Source organism: Simochromis diagramma, unplaced genomic scaffold (assembly GCF_900408965.1).
Source record: "Simochromis diagramma unplaced genomic scaffold, fSimDia1.1 OVJJ01000510.1, whole genome shotgun sequence".
NCBI classification, from domain to species: Eukaryota; Metazoa; Chordata; class Actinopteri; order Cichliformes; family Cichlidae; genus Simochromis; species Simochromis diagramma.
The window spans coordinates 510082-537433 of NW_024387326.1; the positions used below are offsets into that span (position 1 = coordinate 510082).

At 41.9% G+C, this 27352-nt stretch overlaps 2 protein-coding genes across 2 annotated transcripts; one reads left to right on the plus strand and one right to left on the minus strand.

Annotated features, from left to right (window-relative positions):
• Positions 1-1336: 1336 nt before the first annotated feature.
• zgc:55558 lies at positions 1337-5409 on the plus strand. The gene is made up of 5 exons (XM_040005986.1): positions 1337-1640; positions 1845-1957; positions 3011-3189; positions 3688-3847; positions 3944-5409. Exons 2-5 carry the CDS (start codon positions 1847-1849, stop codon positions 4055-4057), a joined length of 564 nt encoding a protein of 187 aa, XP_039861920.1. The 5' UTR covers positions 1337-1640; positions 1845-1846; the 3' UTR covers positions 4058-5409.
• On the minus strand, positions 4414-25800 carry pold1 (polymerase (DNA directed), delta 1, catalytic subunit). Its single transcript, XM_040005981.1, has 27 exons — positions 25589-25800; positions 24527-24722; positions 24266-24379; positions 23925-24065; positions 23596-23721; positions 23173-23341; positions 22712-22826; positions 22452-22581; positions 22146-22312; positions 21936-22040; positions 21636-21776; positions 21413-21523; positions 21140-21331; positions 20974-21062; positions 20760-20876; positions 20240-20353; positions 19954-20101; positions 19426-19521; positions 19197-19334; positions 7815-7990; positions 7485-7637; positions 7290-7392; positions 7067-7199; positions 6776-6889; positions 6623-6675; positions 6407-6504; positions 4414-6302 (listed from the first exon to the last, which is right to left on the minus strand). Exons 2-27 carry the CDS (start codon positions 24711-24713, stop codon positions 6215-6217), a joined length of 3318 nt encoding a protein of 1105 aa, XP_039861915.1. The 5' UTR covers positions 24714-24722; positions 25589-25800; the 3' UTR covers positions 4414-6214.
• Positions 25801-27352: the final 1552 nt, after the last annotated feature.

Sequence of the window (27352 nt, forward strand, 5' to 3'; positions counted from 1 at the left end):
AACAAACACAATAGGGCAATTTTGAATGTAGAATTTGAAAAAAGGTTGGGACAGGGCCATGTTTACCACCTCTTTTTTAACAACAATCGATAAACATCTGGAAACTGAAAGATCCGCTGCTAGACTTCCAGATGAGGAATGATGTCCCATTCTTGTTTAAAATAAGATTCTAGCTATGCAACAGACCTGGATCTTCTTTGTTGTATTTCTTGTTTAATGCTCCTGATGTTTTCAGCTGATCTGAACAGCACACAGACCAGTTCAACACCCATACTCTTCTACTAGGAACCCATGCTGCTGAAATAGATGCAGTGTGCGGTTTAGCATTGTTTTGCTGAAACATACGTCCCTTAAAAGAATATCATCTGGATGTTGCTGTGAAGCCTGCCTTTCAGCACTGATGATGCCTTTCTAGATGTGTAATTCCACAGGATTTACAATGTTACTCCATACTATTGGAGGTCCTTCTCCTCTTTAGTCTGAGAAGCAAATGTTTTCCACAAAGAATTTCACTTTCAGTGGCTTCTTCTTTGCTTTAAATTGCATTTTTGGATACCAACTGTGTTCAAAGACAATGGTTTCTGTACGTGTTTCTGGGTCCATGCAGTTAAAATCTAAGTGTTCCTAAAGAAAGATATTGCAAGAAGTAAAGCGCTTTAAAAGCAAGTAAAAGAATATGTGTCTCTATCCCACTTGATGATTTGTTGAGTGGGCCGTGCAGTTCTTGTCTGTCTGTAACTCTCCCTATAAACCTAAAATTAAAAGTTTTTATCCAGGTTGAACTGCAACAGGTCTGAGACATCCAAATGTCATTTGGGAGACATAAAAATAATATTCCCATATTACTATTATTTTATTTCATTTATGTTGCTGTTTTTAACTATGGTTTTTAACTATGGTTTTTAACGGATTTTATTAATATAATAATTGCTGTATTAATAATTACATAGTTATTGTGCATTAACTAATTTGCCGTTGCAGTTCCTCAATATGGCCACGAGGGGGCAATGACCACACATGTAGTGTATAGTGCCGAGTTAAATATCGTAACACTTCCCGTAAGCACTTTGAGCATTTACAAAGCTGCTGTTTGCTTCAAACTTGTTTTTTTAGACGTATAACATCGTGTTGTTCGGTATTCAAATTACATTTAGTTCTCTTTGTGAGCATTTCGAGGAAGATTGCCTTTTAAATGCCACGCCCGTTTCAAGCCGTACCTTTTTATAATTGGACCGCAGCAACTCTGGGCGAGGTCACGAACCAGTTCCCTGCTGTGATTGGACAGTTAAGATGTCCGTCTTCGTGCTGTGGTCTCATAGGCTACTTCACCCGGGGATTAACGTAAAGAAAAAACGCTCTACTTCCAATGAACGACAATGAAGAATAAGTAGGAACTCGAACGAATCTGGGATTTTAATTATTTAATAACATAAATTCTGATTTTTACTAGTAGCTCAACAGTTTTACTTCAATATTTTTTGGACGCGCGGGTCAGATAAGAAAGTTCTGGACACATCCTGAAGTGTTTCTACAAGTGTCTAAAACAAGGAAATCAGGCTAACGTTATGTAGCGAGCTAATCTCATTTATCTAGTCCAAAACTCCGTTTTCATTTTACGCCGTTATAACTTCTTCACAAAGGTAAGCCAAGCAGTTTATGTCTCCATTTGGTAATCATTTCAGTCGACTCTACATTTTTGCAAAAAAAAAGAAAAAAAGAAAGACTTTACATGTCTGCCGATAAATCTGGGTCAGTCAGTGTCTTCTTCGCCATGTCAGCTCAGTGAGGAAGGGGGCAAATTATTAGATGTCTTAATGGTCACCTGTTGGCTTCATTCTCTGCAGGTATGACCGAGTACAAACTTGTGGTGGTCGGGGCAGGAGGTGTGGGCAAGAGCGCTCTCACCATCCAGCTCATCCAGAACCACTTTGTGGATGAATACGATCCAACTATCGAGGTAAGTGACCAGCAGACGCAAAGTGCTGTAATACATGATCTAATCTGGCGCTTAACTAGCATCCGTACTGCTCATTAGTGCTACAGATGTGTTATTAATCAGGTTTTTATTTTATCTATCAGAATTAGTCCGGTTTTAATGGTTGATATGTCCCGGTGTTGTTGGAAGAATTGCCGCTTGGAGCAGTTACAAGGATCCCGTGTTTATTTAATAAATTCTTTTCATTTCTGGCAAATGTTTGTCCATGAAACTGAGTATCCAACACAAGCAAAGTCCCAGTTTATGCCCTCAGAAGGAGCGTTTCTTTTAAGTATCGCCATTGCATATTAAAAAGAATCAGATTAATGTAGATTTTAGTTTTACAATAGTGCAGTTACATCACAGGATTGCTATTCCTGCTGCACGACCGCGTAACAAATCTTTTAAAGTGTTTTTGTTTAACACTGAGCTGATTTTAACACAATTTAATTTCATGTTTTTCTGTTAAGAGATTCACAGTCTTTATATATTTTGTGTCTGCAAATGGTGTACGTCACCACGTGGACTGCTGCTGTCAGAGTCAGGCCAGAAACCTTGTTAAAACCTGCCCAAAACCTTCTAACACTGTAGTCCTCTGCCAAGGCAAGAGTTGAACTGGAGGTGCAGCTTTGTCAGCAAGACTGTGCATGAAACACCAAGGTGAAAAGGTGCAGCATGGGGCAAGGGATGAGCAAATTTCTGTGCAAATCCTCTTTAATTTAAAATTGTTAAACAGACCTTTTGCCTCAGCAGAGCTCATGCCCTCGGGATAACCTTCTAGTTTAAAGATGGCAATATTTGATAAAAATATAATCACCTTACCTGCAAATAACTGTCACGTTCTAAATTATCCCTTGTAAATAAACGTCAGCCTTCGTGCCAGTAAATGGTGCGATTCTATAATTGCTTATAAAATATTCACACTTGAGCACATTGATTTCAAAACCACCTAATCACCAAGATCTTGTTGCTACATGATGCAGCAGCGTGAGACTCAGGATGATGCATTCCAGCCTAACTCGTGCTGTCTTGCAGGACTCGTACAGAAAGCAGGTGGTGATTGATGGAGAGACATGTCTGCTGGACATCCTGGACACTGCAGGTCAGGAGGAGTACAGCGCCATGAGGGACCAGTATATGAGGACGGGAGAAGGCTTCCTCTGTGTGTTTGCCATCAACAACAGCAAGTCCTTTGAGGACGTTCACCTTTACAGGTAAAGGAAGTTTCGCGGGTTCACGCCAGCACAGACAGCTGGACAAAGAATTCAAACAGTAGTCTCCAAATAGGACTAATTCCTTATTTCAGTCACACAGAGATTTAAGACAGCTGTGCATAGCTGTCTCAACTGTGCACATTTAGGCACTCAAAGGCTATTTCCTGTTTAGCGAGAACTGCACTCACTTGTCTACCAAATATCTGCAGATAAACTTAGCGTTTCTGCAATTTGTGTGGGGTCATTTGTAGATTTCGTAACTGATCCAAAAATGTTTTGACTTGTAAATATAAAACGTTGCAAACAGGGAAGCCACAGATAAAAAGTGTAACACACACAGAACCCAGCGAGTGTTGCAACACCAACTAAATTATTCTGTCTGCAAATGATAAAACTAAAAAGACCACAGGTCTTCAGTCTGGCCTGCTGAATAATATCGTCAGTCTGAACTGATCGACCAGCGTTTGCAACATGCTCTGTCGCGTGTGTTCTCCTCAGAGAGCAGATCAATAGGGTGAAGGACAGTGACAGCGTCCCCATGGTGCTCGTGGGGAACAAGAGCGACCTCAGCACCCGCACAGTGAAGACGCAGCAGGCGCAGGAGCTGGCGAGGAGCTACGGCGTGCCGTTTGTAGAGACCTCCGCCAAAACCAGACAGGTAACGGTAACCTGTCGACAGCACTCATCAATCCATTCTTGTGTTCCTGAATAAAACCTCCTAAAACGTCGAATCGGCTTCTTCTCTATTTTGCAGGGTGTGGAGGAAGCTTTTTATTCTCTAGTACGGGAGATCAGAAGATACAAGGAGACCAACCGCAGCAACAAGAAGAGCAAGAAGAACACTCAGAGACGTTGCATGATACTATAGCAAACCACACACAGAGCCAGCATCACTTACAGCACTTGTTTCTTCCTCCCCTCATCCCCACAACTGCCCCTGCACCTTGGAGACATCGCACACACCTCCACACAAGGACGTAGACATGCGGGGAAAGAAAAAACATCTATTTTTATTGGTGTGAAAGTTTCCAGTTATAGTGTGTATTCACAAGGTTTGTTATTCATACATTCATGTGCAGTGTCAATTTAGCAGCGTTTGGGCAAGTGTACTTTTTAAATGTGGTTTTATTGGAGTTTAGTGGGTCATTTTTAGCTTCTGTTGACCATTTAGATGTCAGGAGTTCACGGTAATGCATCACTGCACTTTACACTGTCACATTTCCATTTGTTATTGTAGTGCTCAGCACATTTCCACTTTTTTTTTTATGAAATTTGCTGAATGGTCAGTGTTTGACTTCATGAGGAAACTGTTTAAATGAGCTGGAGAGTTTGGAGGTTGTTTTATTTTTTTCCTGTGAGACCACTTTACCATGGACACGTAGTTAGTCAAAACCTTTTCTAAAATCGTTCCCCTTGTGTGCATTTTTTAAAATACAAATAGGTTGGTGCAGTCTCTGGGGCTTGAAACACATCAGCATTATTTACTTTTGAATTAATTTTTTTCTAAAAGAAAAAAAAAAATCTTGTAGGATTTCCCCGTTAACAAACCTCAAAACTGTGTTTCAAACTCCCAGGTGCACTTTAGTCACTTCCTGTTGTGTGGTTAATGCAGATTTTAGAATTAGTGCTACTTTAAAAGCTACTCAGGAATACAGCGTCGAATCAGACGCTGATTTATAACAGAGAAAAATCAGACGATCTGATTCCTCTGCTCGTCATTTTTTTAAGGCCGTTATTGGTGTGAACATTCACACTTGACTCCAAAGTCCATTTTTAACAGTTATTTTGCCGGTCCTAGTGTTGTCAGGGGTTCATTACTGTGTCTAAACACTGTTTATGTGACACCAAACTCCACCACAGCATGTAGTTTGTGAAAACAACGCTGTGGTACTACACAAAACATGTCGAGCACAGTAACACTCGTGAGGTGTGGTCATTTTTCTGTTGAACTACAAACATCCGACAATTTAAAAACCAGCATCTGTGTATTTACTAAAAACGACGTCACTGTTCAGTGAACTAACTTCAGGGGAGTTGCATCCTGCTAACAAGTCAATCCATCCATGTAGGATTTTTACTTTTTTAATTGTCTTAACCAGAGGGCTCTGACTGCCTAATGCATATATGATTATTATATGATCAAGGAGGTTAACTGAGTAAGACGTTGCAAATCTGTAATGCGCTCTGCTGTAAGAAACGAGTAAAAGTCTTCAGCTTTTACATGGTGTCTGTTTTGTTTATATAATTGTTACTTGCGGGCTTTTGAGAGGGAATAACTGATAGGCAACAGGTGCATGTACCTGAATTAGGATGCAGCTTATGATGTAAATTTCCAACGTTTAAGAGTTTTTTTTGCAGCCCTTCCTTGAGAAAGCATCACCTGCACTTGCACAGGTGATCTTCAGACCAAGCCTCACAGAAGTTATCAGACTGATTTTTCACCAAACATTGTGTCAGCTCTCAAAAAAGGAAAAGAAAAAAGTAAAAAATTGTTTTACCTATCAGCGCTTTTGAACATGAAGTTGTACCAGCGGTTTCCCCAGACCTGCTTTGCTCTCCCGTTGCCGCTTGCAACTATATTTACGGGTTTTTCTTCTGAAGTGCAAAATCAGTGGGGAGGAAGGGCTGTGGTTTGAGGTTTGACTGAGACAAAGTGCTGAAGGTAATCAAGTTCCCCTTTTCATTTCTGTGAAATTATGCACTTTGATGTCAAAGACTCGGATGTGTAAGTACATACACAGCTGAACAGGGTCATTCAGAAACTGTAGATGTGACGCTGTTGACGTGTGTTGATTCATCACTTCTAATGAGATTCCCTTTTAAATGTTCAGTGAGTAAAAACCACAATTTCTTTTTTGATTTTATTTTACAAAACTCTACTTATTGTTATTTATTCATATTAGAAAACATAAAAAAAATAGTCATATATATGCATTTCTTTCTTTTTTTTTAACAAAAGAGAAAATACAGTGAAAGGTCGTCTGAAATTAGGCACATGAGCGATCGCAGCGAGCTAGCGTCTCCCTCACCATCCAAAACGAGACACCAGCTTGCTCTGGTCGTCCAGGTCTTTCTGAACCTTTTTCCTCATGTAGAAGATCGGACAATCCCGGCTGCAGAGGAGACAGCGGGTACAGCGTTATTGTAATTCTGCTGCAAACCAATCAACCGTTGTCCGTTATCATGAAAATGATCATAATGTCATTCATATACACACCTGGTGCACAGCACATCTTCATGGAGTGAGCCTTGACAGCGCTGACACTGAGTCCACAAGCGAGAGAAACGCTCCTCCAGCGCATTCAGGTGAAAGATCTGTGGTCGATAATGTGGACTAATTAGCAATGCACTAAGACAGACCTAAATTTTATTGGTTTTGTTTTTATCTCCCGACACTCTGATAGAGCAGAGCTATTCTGCTCTGCCACTTTACCTCTTTTTGGTAGAGCTCAGATTCTTTCTTCTTGCAGAAATCACACACGGCCGCTGCAAAGATGCACATTACATGTTATGTGCAAAACTTCCAGCTTTGTCATTTTCCAAAACACCAGCTGAAGTAAAGAAAGTGGAAATTGCACACACACACCATCTGTCTTGAGCACAGCTTTGCAGCCAATACAGGTGCTTCTCTTCTGAGCAAACGCCATGAGGCCTCCAACCTTTGAGGTTAACACAGTTTTACAGCGTGTGTGGTCGCCCTCTGAAACACACCACCAAAGAGCAACGATAAGATTCACAGTAACACATCACACCTCTTACGATTATGTTCACAATAACTGTTTTTGGAAAGTCTAGTTCTTATTTTTATTTCAGTTAACTTTTTTAAACTCGTATTTTCCATACATGTTAAAATACTAGGTCAGGTGTGCTGACTTACTGAGCAGGATGCTCTCTGCTTTGCTCTCTCCCAGGATGGGCTCAAATATTCTCAACAGAGGTTTGGACAGCTGCTGCTCCAGGTAGTATTGTGTGTCAATGGGAATGTTGTTCTCCAGCACGTAGATGGGGTCCTGAATGGAAATGTGGTATGGGGATCATTATCAAAGCTGAATGTTTCCACTAAGAAAGAAACAGATGAAACATCAACACGCCCTACACACCTCTGACTTCATGTATGCCGCTGCTCCCTTCGCAGCCTTGATGATGACATATGGGACTCGGTCTCCCAGGTTGGGGGCGCTACCTGCATCTCTTTTCCTCATCCTGTAAATCAGATTTAAAGGCTTAAACGTTTTTTTCTCTAACATCTTATTTGAAGGAAGACATCTCGGTATCTAGTTATCAACCAATCGGACCTCTCTGCTAGCTCCACGTGCGCCTGCTTGCCAGCGTACTCCTGGGCAGTGCGCGTTAGCTCCTTGGTGATGACCAGCTGGCTGATGTCGATGCGATTGCAGAGCAGGTCTGAGATCACCTCTTTGGCGTGTTCCACGGCCCCCTGGGGATCCCTGAAGAAACATCACAACAGCTCTGGTTGTTGTTTTTAAGCCATGTCAGCATCTCTGGTTCATAATCAACCAGACTGTCAAAGACAGAGCTGAGCAAATTAAGTCCAAAGTTTAGAAATCATGACTTATTTCTGGACTCCACAAAATAAACTGAGTGCAGCCAGAGTATGCGTTTACCTGTCTATGAGGATTTTCTGCAGACAGGTGTTGATGAGGTTAGCCACCAGAGGGCAGTTGTCTCTGCGGACAGTCTCAATTCCTTTGCAGTCCATTTTGTCATGCGTGCTTGCACTGGAGGAGAAATACAGGCCTGCGTAGCGCTTCTTATTGATCAGCAGATATGGGTAGTACACCTGGTGAAATATTAATAAAGACATAATTAATACAACAGCTCTTTGAAAGCATCGGGTCTAAGCTAAGAGGACCTGACTGCAAACCCCGGTGACCTTTAGACCTTCACTAGGACTCAGGATAGAGGAAGACCGTGACACATACAGAAAGCAAAAGGCCAAACATGGGGCAGCTGAACTGAAACATGACACACAGTCCTGGACTGTGCTGAACAGCGCGAATCTGGTAAATACTGGAAATTACTTGCTGGCTTGTACTGCTTGGTTACAATTTAAAAAGAAAAAATCCATCTAATTATCTTTCTAATTATCTGATATAAACCACTGCAAAGGTAAAATAATGAAGGTCATTCCAAATTAACCAAACTCTCAAGGCAAACTAATTTTCAATCACAAAGTGAAAGTGAACTTTGTAGTGTTTGTTTTTATTCTTATGTGGCCAATTATATTCACAACACAGACCTGCATCATGAAATAAAGCCATAACATAAGCGCCCCCTGTTGGAGTTGGGGGGGCAGTTCCTGCTTCAGTGACAACAACAGGCTACAAAACTGTTCGGGACTTTATTATCTTGCAGAGTCAGTTTTTCAGGTAATAGGTCAGTGCTTTTTGAACATTAAGATCTTCAGATCACCTCATCTTAATCCATTTGAATCACATTTGAGGTTTGAAAACTAGAACCCTGCCTTGCAGCTGCATGTTTCTGTCATACAGTCACACTGCCGTTCATAACAGTGTTTAACCAGATTCATAACAGGCTGCTTAAATAAATTAAGGGGAACACGTAATCATCACAGCATAATGCAAAATTATTTCAGCTTAAGGGATGCAAGTCTGTTCATTTAACCTGCACTGATGTTGAGGCGCCAGCAACATTTGCAGCGTGAACGGTATGAAGCGCATGTCGTGGCATGACTAGATTGTATTTGCAGCGAATAAAGTGGGCGTAAAATGCAGAGACAAATATTTACAAGATATAAAAGATAAACAAATAAATAGATCTGCAGCTGTTATTTATTAAACTACATTCACACCAAAACTAAGAACTTCAAGACAGACAAACATGATTCCATCACATTTTTACACTGGTCGCTCCCCAGTTGGCCTTGCACCCAGCACATCCTTGCTGTTGCTCCACTGGTAGCAAATAGGTATTTACTAGGGGTGCAACGATACTCGTATCGATATTGAACCGTTCGATACAGTGCTTTCGGTTCGGTACACATATGTATCGAACAATACAAAATTTGTAATTTATTTTATCAACTTTCCTTCTGACGATGCTGTCTGTGTTGAGCGCTCAGTGAATCTGCGTTCGACTACTCCGCCTAGGCTGCACTGTCGAGCGCAGATCCACTGAGCGCTCAACACAGACAGCATCGTCAGAAGGAAGAGCGCAGGGCAAGCTACCAAGACAGAAGTTAAGCTCTCCTTGCAACATGGCAAATTGAACCTCCCCCACCCTCATTCAGATCTGGGCCCTATTTCAGGAAGCCGGTTTAGTGCAAACTCTGAGTAAGTATACCCTGAGTTAACGAAAACTCTGGGTTTTCGGTTTCACAAAGCGAGTTTAGATTAATTCTGAGTGAGTTACTATGACGACACACTCCGTGAAGCTAACCTGCCCCCTAGCAGGTTTACTTCAACTAACCCTGACGTTCTCCGCCTCTTTGTCGGAAACCTGACTGTAGGAAGTGTCAGACATGGCGTGCCCCTTCCTTGAAGAGCCAGTAGATGTTGAAGCCCAAATTCTCAGCAGAGCTCTCCACCGGGAGAGAGTGATTAGAGCGCGTTCGGACATTTTATCATTTCCTGATGATTTCCTGTGTGAACGTTACCGTTTTTCAGCACAATCTATAATTCATTTGAATAACATCCTCAGGCCTAATATTGCTCATGTGACACATCGCGGACATTCTCTCAGTTCTGTACATATTATTTGTATTGCACTTCGGTTTTTTGCAAACGGGAGCTTTCTGTATAATATTGGTGACGCTGAGCACGTTTCCAAGGCTACCGTCTGTCGGGCAGTCAGGAATGTTACAGTTGCACTGAAACGTCTCCTGTACTCGTTTGTGGTGTTCCCCAGTCATAGACCCACAAGATTTATCAAAGAGGGATTCCACAAAATTGCAGGTAGCAGGATGAACAAAACTTAATTCATGATGTGGTGATACTTGAACTACTACTTAAATTTTACATTTATTCTCACGGTTCCCAGGCGTGATTGGCTGTATAGATGGCACTCACATTCCAATCATTGCTCCTTCAGTAAATGAAGGAGACTATGTGAACAGGAAGTCTTTCCACAGCATTAATGTACAGGTACATAGTTCCCTGTAGCATTTCAAACTAACAAATTATTTCATTATAGTAATGGATGCTAATTTGTGTTCTCTGCACTGTGAAGATCATATGTGATGCTGCCAACATTATCACAAATGTGGAAGCCAACTGCTCAGCCTCTGTGAGTGGTGGTGGTGGAGGACCCCCACCTGTTTTTCGGGCCTCCGCTTTTTTTCTGTTGGCTATAACGGGTCACATATGAGCATACAGAGTAAGCAAATATGTACTTGTAATGTGCTCAGATAATTTCAATAAGTGCTTACAGAAAGAAAATTAATGTAGCCTCTAACTGCAATTGATTTACATAGGACAAACAGGCAAGCACTATGGCTCATAATACAATTACACCTTACCTGTTTGGACTATATTTTTATATTTCATTTTTACTTGCTGCCAGGAACGTTTGGGGCCTGTTGGGTTGCACCTGCGCTCACATCACATCACAAAATCAAATGTATAAAATAAAAAAGAAAATATAATATAATAAAATAACGTGTTAAATGGGTGGAAATCCCTAGATCAATGTTTAAATTAACACTCACGCATTGACTCTGTCAGCTATGTTTTGCCATGCATGCTCCCTTTCTTTTGCAGCTGAGGCTGTGTTACTTTTTTCCGCGGAATTTGCATGTTATCGGCATATGCTGCCATCAGAATTTCGGCCTCAAGCGCTGTAAAATCCATTGACCGCGCCTTCTTTCCCTCCGTCTCCATGGTGACTCGCTTAATCTGTGCTCCACTAATCAGGGCTTTATGTATCCTCGTGCGCGCGCTTAACTTAGGGTTAAAGCAACTCCGCGTTGACTGAACTAATTGTTATCAGCCTTTCTGAAACCGAATATTCCGAGTTGGACAGTTCGGGGTTACTCAACCCTGAGTATCGTTTTTCACTCTGAGTTTTCTAAACCGACTTCCTGAAATAAGGCCCTGGCGTTTGGAATTATTTTGGTTTTCATGTGACGTATGACCCTGAAGGTAAGCGCGTCATGGACTAAAGTAAAACAGTATGTTGGATGTGCCAGCAATGCTCAATTACATGGGTTAATGTGTTGGCCGTCTAGCTCCACGCACGGAGATTTGCCCTGTTGTGGCGTTAACGTCATTTCAACGAGATTAACGCTGACAGCACTAGTGGGAACACAACGAATATGACTGCACATTTACGCCGACATCATCCTAGTGCAAAGACAAGTGGAAGCAGACAAAAACAACACGCATGCATGCTACAAACTTTACCCGAGTCATTTAGACAGCCGTTAGCACATGATTCTCCTTATGGGGACCTGATATGTTTAATATTGTGGCGAGCTCAGACAAGGTGAAGACGGAGGTGTCGTTTGGTCTTGCTTCCCGTGAACTAGCCAGGGAGCACAGCCGTTTATTGACATCTGCAGAACAACACTGCCGCTAGCTAACTGCTCAGCGCGGCAACCGCACAGCAACAACAACAACAACACACAGGGCGCCCTCTGACCCCGGAAGGCCACACCGTCGCAGCGAGAGGGCGTCACCCGTCACTATGGCAACATAAACAAAACATAACTGTACAAACAGAACCTCGAACAGCCCTGACCCGCTACATAGCCCCCAACTAAGGGGTCAGTCGTCCCCGACGACCCCATTACCCCACACAAAGTCCTGCAAATGTCCAGGTGCCTTCTTTTGGCGCACCGGCCGATCACGACCGGTGTTCCAGATCTACTGGCGTTTAGATCAACTGGCGTTGGTCGAACAGATGTGTGGCAGTCTTGCGTTTCAGTAGCTCCTACCGACAAACCAGCAAAAAAAACGCCAAATGTGTCATCTGTGACACTTGTGAGCTTATCTCAAACACACTCCGTCAGTCTTGATGCTGTTGAACAACAAAATGTTTAAAAATGTGGCGAGTTTACCTGGTGATATCCTCATGCGCGACGCGATCGCGAAAACAGCAAACAAGTAACACCACGCCGATGTTGTTCACAGGACAGCAAGAGTAAACGATCGGGAGACTCTTGTCGTCGTTATCGTTCCCCTCGCACGGTTTATTTCTCCGAATTCAGCGTTTTTGCTTCACAACTACAGCGTGCTGTTTACTTTGTGCACTAACATGGAGTCGAGTCAACCAGCGCCACCTCTGGCCAAGTGCCACAGCCTACAGCCAGATCAACCTGTGACACACATCTGCACCACGTTTGAATTCGTGTCATGCACATTTGTACCTTTCAATTGTGTCTGTTTGTGCGTCATGCAAATAAACCTTTGGAAAGAATGAAATGATATCATATATTCCTTATTGGCCTACATTTGTACAAAATTCCAAATTATATACACAAAGTCATAGACATCACCACTCCAATTGGTCATCATGATTTTAATATTCTCTTTTTCCATAACAATGAAATACACCTTGGACAAATATGACACATCAATATTTCATTAGTGTTGTCACATCACATCCTGTAAGCATCGTCTGTCTGTGTCTTTTCCCTGGAAATGAATATTTCCAGCCAATATAGGCAATTCATCAACATGGCTGGAGTTATATACAGTCTGTATAAGTGTGGTTAATCTAATGAAGATTTGTAAGGAGACGGCAGTTACTGTGAATTCACAGCAGTTACACAGTGATTAGTAATAAACAGCCAGTGAGAGTGAGTGGATATGACTGTTCCCACCACTAACACATGACCATAGCCCACTACTAGATTAACTTGTGACACATCTGCACCTGCTGCTATGATCACATTGAGTAGAGGCTGAGTGGCTGCACTTACCCCTGGTACATCCAAATCTACCCACAAACATGTTGACAGATGCAATGCCAGCAATGTGGATTGTCAACACTAAAAACAATCGGTAAGCAAAGACAACAGGGATCAATTTTTTCTGTTTATTTAGCACCCACAACATTTGTAGTCGCCTTCTGCACAGGGGAAGTCCACACACACTGTGTGGTACCACTTTCCACAGAAGGTGCATTCAATCTGCAAGACTGAATGAGATTGTCAGAGTCATTGTCTGACTGTTTATTACTAATCACCTGCTGTACATTCACAGTAACTGCCATCTCCTTACAAATGTTTATTAGATTGACCACACTTATGCAGACTGTATATCACAACCAACTCTAACATGTTTGTTTGCAGAGGGAAGACACAGGCAGACTATGCTAACGACATGTGATGTTACAACACTGGTGAAATATTAGTGTGTTCACGACATTTTTCGTATGGGCAAAAGTATTGATATCAGGATGGTGAATCTTATGTGTATGTCATTTGGAATTTTGTACAAATGTAGGCTGATAATAAATACATGATATCATTTCATTCATTTCAAAGGTTTATTTGCATGACGCACAAACAGACACAATTGAAAGGTACAAATGTGCATGACACGAATTCAAACGTGCTGCAGATGTGTGTCACAGGTTGATCTGGCTGTAGGCTGTGGCACTTGGCCAGAGGTGGCGCTGGTTGACTCGACTCCATGTTAGTGCACAAAGTAAACAGCACGCTGTAGTTGTGAAGCAAAAACGCTGAATTCGGAGAAATAAACCGTGCGAGGGGAACGATAACGACGACAAGAGTCTCCCGATCGTTTACTCTTGCTGTCCTGTGAACAACATCGGCGTGGTGTTACTTGTTTGCTGTTTTCGCGATCGCGTCGCGCATGAGGATATCACCAGGTAAACTCGCCACATTTTTAAACATTTTGTTGTTCAACAGCATCAAGACTGACGGAGTGTGTTTGAGATAAGCTCACAAGTGTCACAGATGACACATTTGGCGTTTTTTTGCTGGTTTGTCGGTAGGAGCTACTGAAACGCAAGACTGCCACACATCTGTTCGACCAACGCCAGTTGATCTAAACGCCAGTAGATCTGGAACACCGGCGGGGGAAAAGTCACTCGGGTCAGAACATGGGGTGCCACCATCATCCCACTTCTGACACCAATGTGGCGAGCTTAGACAAGGAGGAGACGGAGGTGTCGTTTGGTATTGCTTCCCGTGAGCTAGCCAGGGAGCACAGCCGTTTATTGACATCTGCAGAACAACACTGCCGCTAGCTAACTGGGCCCTATTTCAGGAAGCCGGTTTAGAAAACTCAGAGTGAAAAACGATACTCAGGGTTGAGTAACCCCGAACTGTCCAACTCGGAATATTCGGTTTCAGAAAGGCTGATAACAATTAGTTCAGTCAACGCGGAGTTGCTTTAACCCCAAATTAAGCGCGCGCACGAGGATACATAAAGCCCTGATTAGTGGAGCACAGATTAAGCGAGTCACCATGGAGACGGAGGGAAAGAAGGCGCGGTCAATGGATTTTACAGCGCTTGAGGCCGAAATTCTGATGGCAGCATATGCCGATAACATGCAAATTCCGCGGAAAAAAAGTAACACAGCCTCAGCTGCAAAAGAAAGGGAGCATGCATGGCAAAACATAGCCGACAGAGTCAATGCGTGAGTGTTAATTTAAACATTGATCTAGGGATTTCCACCCATTTAACACGTTATTTTATTATATTATATTTTCTTTTTTATTTTATACATTTGATTTTGTGATGTGATGTGAGCGCAGGTGCAACCCAACAGGCCCCAAACGTTCCTGGCAGCAAGTAAAAATGAAATATAAAAATATAGTCCAAACAGGTAAGGTGTAATTGTATTATGAGCCATAGTGCTTGCCTGTTTGTCCGATGTCAATCAATTGCAGTTAGAGGCTACATTAATTTTCTTTCTGTAAGCACTTATTGAAATTATCTGAGCACATTACAAGTACATATTTGCTTACTCTGTATGCTCAAATGCGACCCGTTATAGCCAACAGAAAAAAAAGCGGAGGCCCGAAAAACAGGTGGGGGTCCTCCACCACCACCACTCACAGAGGCTGAGCAGTTGGCTTCCACATTTGTGATAATGTTGGCAGCATCACATATGATCTTCACAGTGCAGAGAACACAAATTAGCATCCATTACTATAATGAAATAATTTGTTAGTTCGAAATGCTACAGGGAACTATGTACCTGTACATTAATGCTGTGGAAAGACTTCCTGTTCACATAGTCTCCTTCATTTACTGAAGGAGCAATGATTGGAATGTGAGTGCCATCTATACAGCCAATCATCTATGAAGCGCCTTGAGGCGACTTATGTTGTGATTTGGCGCTATATAAATAAAATTGAATTGAATTGAATTGAATCACGCCTGGGAACCCTGAAAATAAATGTAAAATTTAAGTAGTAGTTCAAGTATCACCACATCATGAATTAAGTTTTGTTCATCCTGCTACCTGCAATTTTGTGGAATCCCTCTTTGATAAATCTTGTGGGTCTATGACCGGGGAACACCACAAACGACTACAGGAGACGTTTCAGTGCAACTGTAACATTCCTGACTGCCCGACAGACGGTAGCCTTGGAAACGTGCTCAGCGTCACCAATATTATACAGAAAGCTCCCGTTTGCAAAAAACCGAAGTGCAATACAAATAATATGTACAGAACTGAGAGGATGTCCGCGATGTGTCACATGAGCAATATTAGGCCTGAGGATGTTATTCAAATAAATTATAGATTGTGCTGAAAAACGGTAACGTTCACACAGGAAATCATTAGGAAATGATAAAATGTCCAAACGCGCTCTAATCACTCTCTCCCGGTGGAGAGCTCTGCTGAGAATTTGGGCTTCAACATCTACTGGCTCTTCAAGGAAGGAGCACGCCATGTCTGACACTTCCTACAGTCAGGTTTCCGACAAAGAGGCGGGGAAAGTCAGGGTTAGTTGAAGTAAACCTGCTAGGGGGCAGGTTAGCTTCACGGAGTGTGTCGTCATAGTGACTCACTCAGAATTAATCTAAACTCGCTTTGTGAAACCGAAAACCCAGAGTTTTCGTTAACTCAGGGTATACTTACTCAGAGTCTGCACTAAACCGGCTTCCTGAAATAGGGCCCAGCTCAGCGCGGCAACCGCACAGCAACAACAACAACAACACACAGGGCGCCCTCTGACCCCGGAAGGACACACCGTCGCAGCGAGAGGGCGTCACCCGTCACTGCGAGAGGGCGTCACCCGTCACTATGGCAACATAAACAAAACATAACTGTACAAACAGAACCCCGAACAGCCCTGACCCGCTACAATATGCTGCTGAGAATATAGCCCAGAAGAAGCGTATAGTATAGCTTTTATTTTGGAAAGAGCCATTTCTCTGTAATAAACTCTCTTTTCCAAAGATGAGTGATTCCTCAATCAGATACAGGGCTTGCAAAATCGCTAGCCCGACGTCCCGGGGCTAGCGATTTTTCCAGTCGGGCTACCAAAATCTATCTCTGCCCTGCCCGTTGGGCTATTGTAGGAAGGAAAAATATATGTCAATGCTTTTGCATTCTTTCGGAAATGTAGCTGGGTAATTATGTCATTGGCATCGGTGAGCCACTGTCAATATGTGACATATTGAAATCGCGTTTGAATTTGCGCTTGTTTTTTGCTTTCACTTTGCAATCGCGCGAACTGTGTATAGAGAGCAACAGCACTGTTTGGTGAGTGATGATAATTTGCGCACCAATTCCTCTGACATCGTCTTATCAATCGTTAGCTTACTATGCAAACATGGCAAGTGAAATCTCCCGCAGCAAGCTTAAACATGTGAGAGGTTGATCGCGCAGAGAATCGCTGAGCGTTATGTGTGTGTGTGTAAAAGCAGCACGATATATATTTTAGTTCTGCTGAGCCAAATAAGACAGGTCAGGGTGAAGAAGTGACAGCCAAAGAAAAGCTTACCACAAAATGCAAAAGTTATGACAAATCAGACTATAAGGCAAAAAGAAAGTGCAGCTTTATGGTTTCATGGACAAACGAATTTCTGTGGCTGCAATATGACGAGCTATATAACCGGGGCTGCACAGAAGTGGTCCGCAGGTGCACATTCGCTGTCAAAAAAAAAAAAAAAAAAAAAACGCGCACAAGATATGAAGTTGCAACGCGTGTTTGCATACATAATATTTTCAGGAGGACAGACATTTGTTTAGAACTCTTAAAGATGTCGAAGAAGCTCCTTTAAGCAATTACTTTGGTGTTCCTCCACCTCCAAAGAAATGTCAGAAGGAGTCCGAACCACAAAAGAAGCGCGTATTCTCGGAAAAGTGGTTGCAGGAGGTGAGCTGGCTTCAAACAAATGATGAACGCACAGAGATGTGGTGCGGAATGTGCCGTGAAAATCCCACTCTAGCGGACAAAAACAGTGCTTTTTATATGGACGCAAACGCGCGTTGCAACTTCTTATCTGGTGCGCGTCTTTTATTTTGACAGCGAATGCGCACATGCCAACAACTTATGTGCACCCGTGTAAATAACATAATGTTCTGCCGGGTGTGTTGTTGGTTTTCTCTCGATTTCTGAGTCGACAAGCGCCTTTGTTACTGGTACCAGTCATTTTAAGAAAGGCCCCCATTAGAACCCATGAGAAATGCAAGAAATGCATTATTGCTCAGTCTGCAATATCTTTCCCAGAACAAACACCAATTGCAAATAACATACTAAAAATAAACCTGAAAAATCTGTTTAGAACAGCGTACTATGTTGCAAAGAGTGAACTACCACTGGCACAATTTAGCAGTCTTTGCAAACTTCAAAAAGCAAATGGCCTAGATCTTGGTTCCACTTGCCTCTTACCCGTCACTTCAGTGGAAATTTCAGTCAGGATCTGACACAGACTGATTCATGTCCTACACAGTTCTTACAAGTTCATAGAAATTTCTGTTCAGTTAGAACCAAGTATTTGAGTTGATGATTGCAATTTTTATACAATGTTGTAATTTGTTTTTCAACAATTTTTTGATTAATGTTTTGTTTCCTTTACAATATTATACTTTAATGTATAATATTGTAAAGGAAACAAAACATCAATCAAAAAACTGCTCTCTTTTTTTATTCGGTCTACTTAAATTTATTTTGGGCTACCAAAAACTGAAGAGTCCCTGCCCGAAGGGCTACCAGGGATTTTGAAATTTTGAGAGCCCTGAGTTATATTTATTTTTTAAATTACAGCAACATTAAATTTAAAAACTGTACTTTTGAGTTAAAATATATATTTATAATTTTAATAAATGACAAATTAAAAAGGCATGAACATTTTTTTGTATCGAAAAAATATCGAACCGTGACACCAAAGTATCGAACCGAACCGAACCGTGAATTTTGTGTATTGTTGCACCCCTAGTATTTACATTTTTTCCCCCTCAATCAAAAGAAAGTTTTCCACAGTCATGCATTTGAGTGAACTGGTGGACATGTGTACCGGATGTACTGTATATGATCAGTTTTCCTACATGTATTTTTGATGATCCTGATGGAGTCTACAGGCCAAAACACACTGGTCAAAGAATGAAGTTGTTCTTCATACTACAAATGTTGCTGAAGCAACTTCAGCTTCTTCAGCCATTTTTGGATCTGCCAGTTCTGTCATTCCCCGGCAAATACCACTCAAGCTGCATGCCACTGGGCTATATGCAAAGGTCACAGTAAAAGCTGTCAGACCCTTATACCATGGTCATGAAGCCTGTTCCTCCAGGAGCAGATGACAGTGCTGCTGTTGGGCTCAGAATATTCTATGTGTGCTTTGTGTAACAGACTGTAAAACCAGTCAGGAGGAAAGAGGAGAGACCGTGACCACCACCTGGAAAAACCACTTCTCTTTTTGGGGGCCATCTTGTTGTTGCCTTTGGCATGCACTAGTTGTCACTTTCATTTGCACCAAAACAGCTGAAACTGTTTCACAATGGCTTATCTGTCCTAACAGGACAAAAATATCGAGACCAAGTGTTTTAAGCAGTGCACATGTAGAGAAGTCGGAGAAGACATTTCTGGACTGAACCGGTACCTTCTCAAACTCCAGTTTGATGGGTGGTGTGAAATGGGATGATACCCACTCGGCCGCCTCTCTCCCGATATCCATGGCCTCTTTTACTGTTGCAACTCCGAGCTTTACCATGACAGAGTCCGTGTCTCCATAAATTACCTGAACAGGACAACAAAACATATAACGTGTCAAGTGTTTTTGATACATCAGATCATCAAGGAATAAGAGATTGGTTCATAACTGGGCTCACCCTGGCGTCAGCCTGGTAGCCATTGGAAAGTGTGTACTTAGACTCCACCAGCTGCTTGGTTTGCTCAATCATCTGTCTTCCAAAACCAGTGACACTCTGGATGAGACAAAATGCAATATTTCAATACATTTAAAATCACTAAATTACCAATGATGCTGGAAAAACATTTAGCATTTCAGCCACAGTGCAGGTCAGAAGTTTTGATGTTTAGGGAAAAGATCTTCTCACAAAACAGCCTGAAACTGAGATCACTGTAGTTCAGCTATCACCTACAGAAAGTCTTTGTTTTTGTATTTTTTGTGGGGAGTAGGTTAACATTTTTCTCCACCTGTTCTGTGGTTTCTTTTTCAACACTAATCTTTGCCCTACATCTCTGATGTTTTCTGTTTACATCTGTGCACAATACAAAGTACTGTGCAAAGTAGTTTAATGAAGGCAACCTGGTTTAGACTGACAAATGCAGTTTTGCAGATCCTGAATTGTGAACATTTGATGTCCAAAACAAGTCATCCGATCTAAAGCGCTGACCTGTGAGATCTCTAGGCAGGGCAGTTTGCCCACTTGGGCCCCCGTGAAGCCATACACAGAGTTCGCGCTGATTTTGAGGGCCAGCTGTCGGCCGTCCAGCACCTGCTTCTTGAAGGGGTCTGTTTCCTTTTTTAGCTCTGCTTTGGCCCTGCAGACAGACGGTGGGATCACACAGGTTGTGAACTCATAGATCAACTATTTCCAACTCAACTCTTCTTCTACAGCTTTTGGAAGATCGTCATTCCAGTCCAAACAGTTTCTGTGATTGATTTTAAACAATTCAAACCTCTTTCGGGCAGACAGCAGGTTTTCCAGGATCTCTGGGAGAAGTCCCTTTCTTAGAGAACTCTTCACAAAGAGATCGCCTGTTGGAGTCTTGATGAAGTCCTCGGGAGCCAGGCTGAACACATACAATCGGTTAATGACTCAGCTTTCACTCAAATATAATATAAACAGTGCATGAATAAAGTGAATTCACATCGTGCACAACTGTTCTGATCTTTACTTGGTTAATGGCCTTAAACTAGCTAAAGAAGCCTACCTATAAATTCAATTGCTTTGTTAGTTTCACATGACCCTTTGAATACTGTTCAATATAATTTTTGTAGTTTTCAATGGAAGTAGACAAAACACATTAAGCTTGTTTGTCTGCATGTTTTATTTGGCTGACTTTTAACGCTGGTTCTCTGTCCTGAGACAACCCCAAAGGGATGCAAATCTCAGAATCTCTGAATCCTGAGTTTTGCTTGTTAGGAGAATGCATAAACCATTACACCACAGGACCACCTAAAAAGAAAATTGCTTACCCCAGTTTCTCCACTGAGCCTTTCTGCAGCAGAGTGGTGTAGCACAGATTGTGAGCCATCATGATGGACGGATACAAGGAGGAGAAATCCAATGTGGTAATGGGAAGGCTGTAATATCTACACAGAAGAGAGCAGGGTAGAAAATTACATGACAAGGCTGCAGATGTAACACGTGAAGACAACAGTGGACTGACACAAACATAGATGCATTTACCCTTTCTCTGGCTCGATGACAGTAGCTCCAGTGTAGTCCTCGCCTCCTTCTGTCTTTACAACGGGCATTACCAGATCCTGTTTTGTGGCCTAAACATAAACACGCACTCAGTTTCCAAATCCCAGGTATGCAAATGCAGGAGTCATGTTCGCTTCGGCATTGTTACCTGTCGCAGCAGCTGAGAGACTACTTTGATCTGCTGGCCTCGTGAGAGCAGGTACGTGAGAGGCACACCGGTCACTCTGGCCATCTCCATGTAGTTAATCACACACATTAGCTTCTGCAGCAGGCGCAGGGGCAGATAGGCGTCTTTCAGACAGTAGACTGCCAAACGACGGCGCGTCTGTTCATTTCCATTCTGTGACAGAGGAAGAAAGGGAAAAACAAATTAATATTAGATAGTTTTTTTAAATTCCCAACAAGGCTGTCTTGACCTTACCTGCAAATCAGTGATGATTGAGTGCTGCACATCCTCCTTCTGCTCTTGCAAAAAGTGGAAACTCACAGCGTTCAATGTGTATGAGCGCAATTTATAATCCCTGAGAAGAACCTGAAAGAAAAGGCACCAACTCAAAGCTCAGTCTTTCCCTAACAACATTCCCAAATACAAAATGTACCGCATAATGTCTTTGTTGACCTGCACAGAAAGAGAAAGTACTGACCTGCAGCAGGTCGAACTGAACACGGCCCTCCATGTTAATGGTCTTGTTTTCTCTGCGGCCCATCTGCTTGCTCTGAAAATTCAAGTCTTTCAAAACTGATTTGATGCCTCGCACTCGGCCCAAGTACGGAAAATAATTCACCTGAAAATGAGAGAACATTTATCACCTAGTGGATAAACACGGGAATGAGTGAGCAATTAGGTTTTTCCATTAAATCGTCAATATACATGTTGAAGCTTCATCTTTCAAGAATATTTCAGGCTTTGTCAGTGGACTAAAATAAATGAAGCTCCATCTAACCTTTAAAGCAGCTGCCCTGTTGAGCAAGTACGGAAAGTCAAAGTTTTGGATGTTGTAGCCAGTAATAATGTCCGGATCAACAGTCCTCAAAAACTCAGCCCAGCTCTGCTCATACAGACACAAAACAAAAAAAATATGACTTGAAAGGAAACAAAGAAACCATATCAAACTATGTATGCATTTCACTGCTTTAAGTGTACACGTGTATACCTGCAGTAACTTCGTCTCTTGTGTGAAGCACAGTATCTGAGAGCCAACGATGCTGGCGCAGGACTGCAGGGTGAAGACTGTGCGAATGAAGGGCTCCGTTTCACCCTGACGCTGCACCATAGATGCAATTTGAATCACAGGATCTTTGTCCGGCTCAGGGAAGATTCCTGGAAGTAAAGAGGCAACACCAGAGTCATTTGATTTTCATCAAGTTAGACCAGCCTTGGTCATGCGCTTAAATAACTTTTTAACAGTTATTCTAACGCGGAGTAAGAACTCCAGAGAATTCTTGTGTAAACAAAGCACCTTTTCTTCCTGCGCACTCTATGTCAAAGCTGAGGACTCTGAGTGGTGCAATCCTCTGCCACTCTCCCTCTGCAGGGTGACTTATCAGATCCTTCCATCCCACATCCACCTCATACTGACACAAGGAGGCCTGGAGGAAAAGAACAAGAGTGGCAAAGTTCACAAACACCATTTACCTATACAAATACATTAAAACCGCATGATCGAACATGAAATTAAACTAGTGACCAAGGTAACATCGTGAGAGATTGTACACCCACCTTTCCTGGGGACTGAGAACTCGTGTTACCCGTGCTCTTCTCTTCGCGCACTCTGTACTTCCCTTTTGGGAGCTCAATCCAACAGCAACCCACCACGTCGCTGTCCACCATAAACCTGACAACACATACACATGCATGAACATATACACACACAGTCTAAAGAGACACAATGTTGTTGTTTTTTTAAATTTACTGGCAGTTTTCTACATACAACATTTATCCACATAACTTCGTTAATTACAATAAATGGCTTCCTTTGAACACTTTAACAATGCTGGGATTTCAACAGTGTTTTTGCATCAACAAAACGCTACAGTGAGTATAAGTTTAACCTTCGGTTTCTTTTGGTATTTTCAAAAAAGGATACAGCTTCCTTTTGTGTATTTAAACGATAACGGTCATTTTCATCTCTCCACCACGTTTTCAAAATTATTTTGTACCTTTTTCTTAAGCACACACACCTGATTTCAAAGTCTATGTTGGCCTCGTAGGATTGGTAATTGCTGGTAGGGAAATGGGCAAACTTAAAGCCCTGTTCCAGCAGTCTCTTTGCGGGGGCGATGAGACGAGGCATCGCCATGGTTATCCGCAAGAAATCGATAATGCGTTTCCCATGGTAACCATACATGCCTGTGAGAAAGAAACAAAAAAACAAAAACAAAAAGAGGGATAAGTGACGTTTTCATCTCAAATGAACACCATTTTGTTTTATAATCGTATAAGATTGTAACACACAGTAATAAAGTATAAAAGTTAATGTATTACTGAATGTTGCTATCCAACAAGGTTCAAGAACTTGATCACAATACACATCTGCATGTGTGCTTGTCTTCACAGACTCAGTTTTTTTGTTTTTTTCCACTTAATAATAAACTTGTACTCACTCTCTTTGCGGGTGATGTCCACAGCCAACACTGTGACTGAGATATTGTCCTTATTGGAGCGCATGTCCTTCAGGACAGCAGAGTTCAGCTCCTTTTTAAATTCCACCAGGTGAGCAGACGTGAACCCTTTTCAATTAAAGCAACCAGAGGGCAACATTAGATTTAGAGCATGAATTACATTTTTATTATTTTCTCCCTAAAAGCAGAAATTAGACAGCTCAGAACAAAGAGAAGAGGTTACAACTGTAACAGCTACTTTAAAGCTATTTATAGTGAGGAAACGTAGTATATCACATAAATGCAAAGTCAACATGATGACAAGCACTCACCATTTGGAGCAGGGACGTAGAAGTAAGGGGCAAAGCCGTGAACATGGCAGCACACGCTGTTGCCATTGTCTGTTACACCAAACATCCGAATGATTGGCACTTTTCCTTGCGACTGACCGGGCATGCCCGCTACCGTTTCCCCTGCATGACACAAAACCATTGAAAGCCAAATTACACACCACAATATTCATGAGTAACAACGAATATGCTCTGAAAGGTTGATATAACTGTAAGTCAGCTCGGATGTTTTCATATCATGCTACAAGCTCGCCAGGTCGATATTTCTGGGACTCAAATTTAGAGCAAAAGCAGCTTTGACAAACATTATATTTGATAATTACCCAAATAGTAGTCCAGATCAATCTGCTGGAACACCAGAGTATCAGATGATGGGTCCAGTGAGTGGGCAGGAGGACGTCGCCAGCGAGGGTTTAGGTCTGCTGAGAAAAGGTCACCTGACAGGATGGAAGAAGAAATTAAATTATCATGCTTTAGGGATCTGTAACTTTACTACAGGTCACTAAATAACTCATTAAATTCCTCCTGTGTGATGAGAACATTTACATCACCTGTGAATGTGCGCTTTGCAGTTTAATACTCACCTACTGGAATAACATCGTGTCCTGCCTGCCCCTCCATCTCCTCTGCATCCATATCTGCTTCTTCAAACATGGACAACTCCTCTTCAAACTGCGAAGGACTGTCCTCCCATTCACCCATCGTTTTACCCCGTTTGGCCTGGGATGGACCACCCATGAGACGGCTGCCGTTGTGTCGTTTATGATCCATGCCTGCAAGCTGATTTAAAGAAAACTTGGTAAAAATCTATGGAACAAACTTGGAGGTTAAAAGTCTGTAATATGTTTAAGCACTTAAATGTGCAAGCTCATGCGGTCAAAGTGTAGTTAAGAAAATGAGTTTTAGTTAACATAAAGCTCGGCATTTAACATATTCTTCTAACCATTTTCTAAACAGAAATGAACCAAAATTGTTTATGCAAGGAAAATCCTGTAAGTATGACTCTTTGCTCAGTCTATATTACTCCTGATCTGTATCAGTATACTCATATAATGAGTAAATATGTAGGCCAGTGACAGATAAAATTAGTGCAATGCTTTCAGTAATAACTCATTATAGCTGCACTGGAGGGTATTTACAAGTGAAAGGTAGAATGTACAGAGAGTTACAATAAGAAGAAGGAGCGATATCAGAACACAGGATAAAAGGGAACACATGCAGTCTCGACACCGACCGTCAAAAACACAGTAAAACATAAACTGGTGCTTATTAGTCATGGGACTAGTAGTAATCATCCACAACTTTCCCACCGCACAGCCTGTTGCCATGTTACTGTGAGTGCTGTCGCACACCTTGTAGCTCCACACAGCACACCAGTCACACTACACAGTTAGCCTCACATCCAAACAGTGCAGGTCTCTGTCCCCTTCACCTCTACATTTGTGATAATTCATCCACGTGTCAGTGGCGTACTTTCAAATGTAACATTTGACTGGAAGGTATGAAATTATATGGCACTCAATAATGGAGCAGTAAAGCCTCATGACAAGGTACACGGACGTTTCTTTTCTTTGTAAGAGCTAAGGCAGTAAGCTAGCGCGCGGGTATAAACACATACAGGTCTCGCGCCCTCGGGCTAATCTTACCCAGTTGTAGAAGCAATCCTTCCGTGAAATCTGCCACGAAAACTTATCAGTGGCTGCTGCGTTTCTAACTTCTAAACGCCTAACAATGGCACTTCCTCACAACAGAACCGGACTGAGAACTGCTCCCGCCACCCTTCTTTGATTTGCAAACTTTCACCGACGAACGCGCGGAAATTTTGCGTCTAGATACCAGGCTAAGAAATAAAGCAATGGCCAATCACGTCACAGAATGGGCGGAAACCTAACGGCATAAAAGAGGAAGTTAAGCGCGACTCGACTAAACCCAGTGCAACAAAAAGACCGTGCTTTCCCGGCAAAATGACGTCGGATAGTACGTAGTAGTAATGGAGGGAAATTTGCTTTTGTTAATCGTCTTTCCTGTTTTTGTTTTTTTTTTAGATAGACAGATAAATAGATATTTGGCATGCTTCATTCGTTTAAGTAGTGTAATTGAGTTAGAATTGGCAAATTAGTTAATTGTTTATTCATGCATGCTTATACACGTATTAAATAGTTAATGCATGCCTATATATGGATATAAATTACTTTATTTTTCTTATATAGTCATAAGAACAGAGTGAATATATAATATGTGTTGTCACTTTAAATGACTTCACTTTTAATAAAAACTGTTAAATCCTCATGGCAGGAGGAAATGGCTGATAAAGTGTCTGCACTTGTATCTGAACTCAACAGTCTCATCCAGCGAATACGTGATGGACTGGACTAAATCAAGACTATACTTTCTAAACTATGACTGCTGCAGATGTATTATTGAGCAATAGAATATAGTTTGGAGATAAGCTGTTTTGCACAATTTGGAGTTGACAAGAGGAAGTGTACTAATCTACAGATGAAAGAAAAACGTAAAGTGGCTTTCGTAAAGGGTAAGGTTACCACGTGCCACCAGAACACTTTTAGTACTGGTTCTTCCAGTGTCCTCGGAGCTCTGCTAAAAAAATATGAACATTATAGTCAAAATATTTTCTCCATTTTGGTGGTTTGATGATTTTGTGCTGGGAAAAGGTTATGTTGTATCTTACAGTAAAGTACTGGCATTTAAATGCATTTTTTACAGTATTATTACTGTATTCGCATTTACAATACACTACTACTGTGTACTATTTTAAATGAAGTTACAAAAGAAGAATTATAGCAGTGATTTAATATTTTTCCAATAATCTTTTGCAGTTAGAGTAATATACTCTATACATATAGTACGGTTTCTTACTGTACACATAGGAAAACAGCATTCCCAAAGAAAGCTGAGATCCTTCATTGTGTGCAGCAACATTTCTAGAGTGGCAGCAGAGATCATTTTCAGTGTGGTGGAGAACACCGTCACACTGGTCCAGTGTCTCCCACAGGGGTTCGGTGGTGGCTGGGATCTAGTGGAGGCCATAACATATGATTCACATTCTCATCACACCATTCAGTGACTCCCTGTGGAGGAGCACTGCTGTCCAGGAAAAGACCACTCCCATCAGACTATAAATGCTTTTTAGTAAGTTCAATGTGATCACTCAGAACTACTCTGTGTCCGTTTGCCCTGACCCCTCTCTCAACAACATGCCAGCAAATATCCGCCCGCAGCATAACAGAGCCACTGGATCTCTTCACTGTAGGGATGGAGAGGTCAAGGTTTTACTTTAATCTGATACCTCTAAGTAGCTCCATAGGTAGGATAGTCCACGAATGTCTCTAGTCATACCGTATTTTTTTAAAACTATAGCCCTCTGAGAAGCTTATAAATAGCTCTGGCTC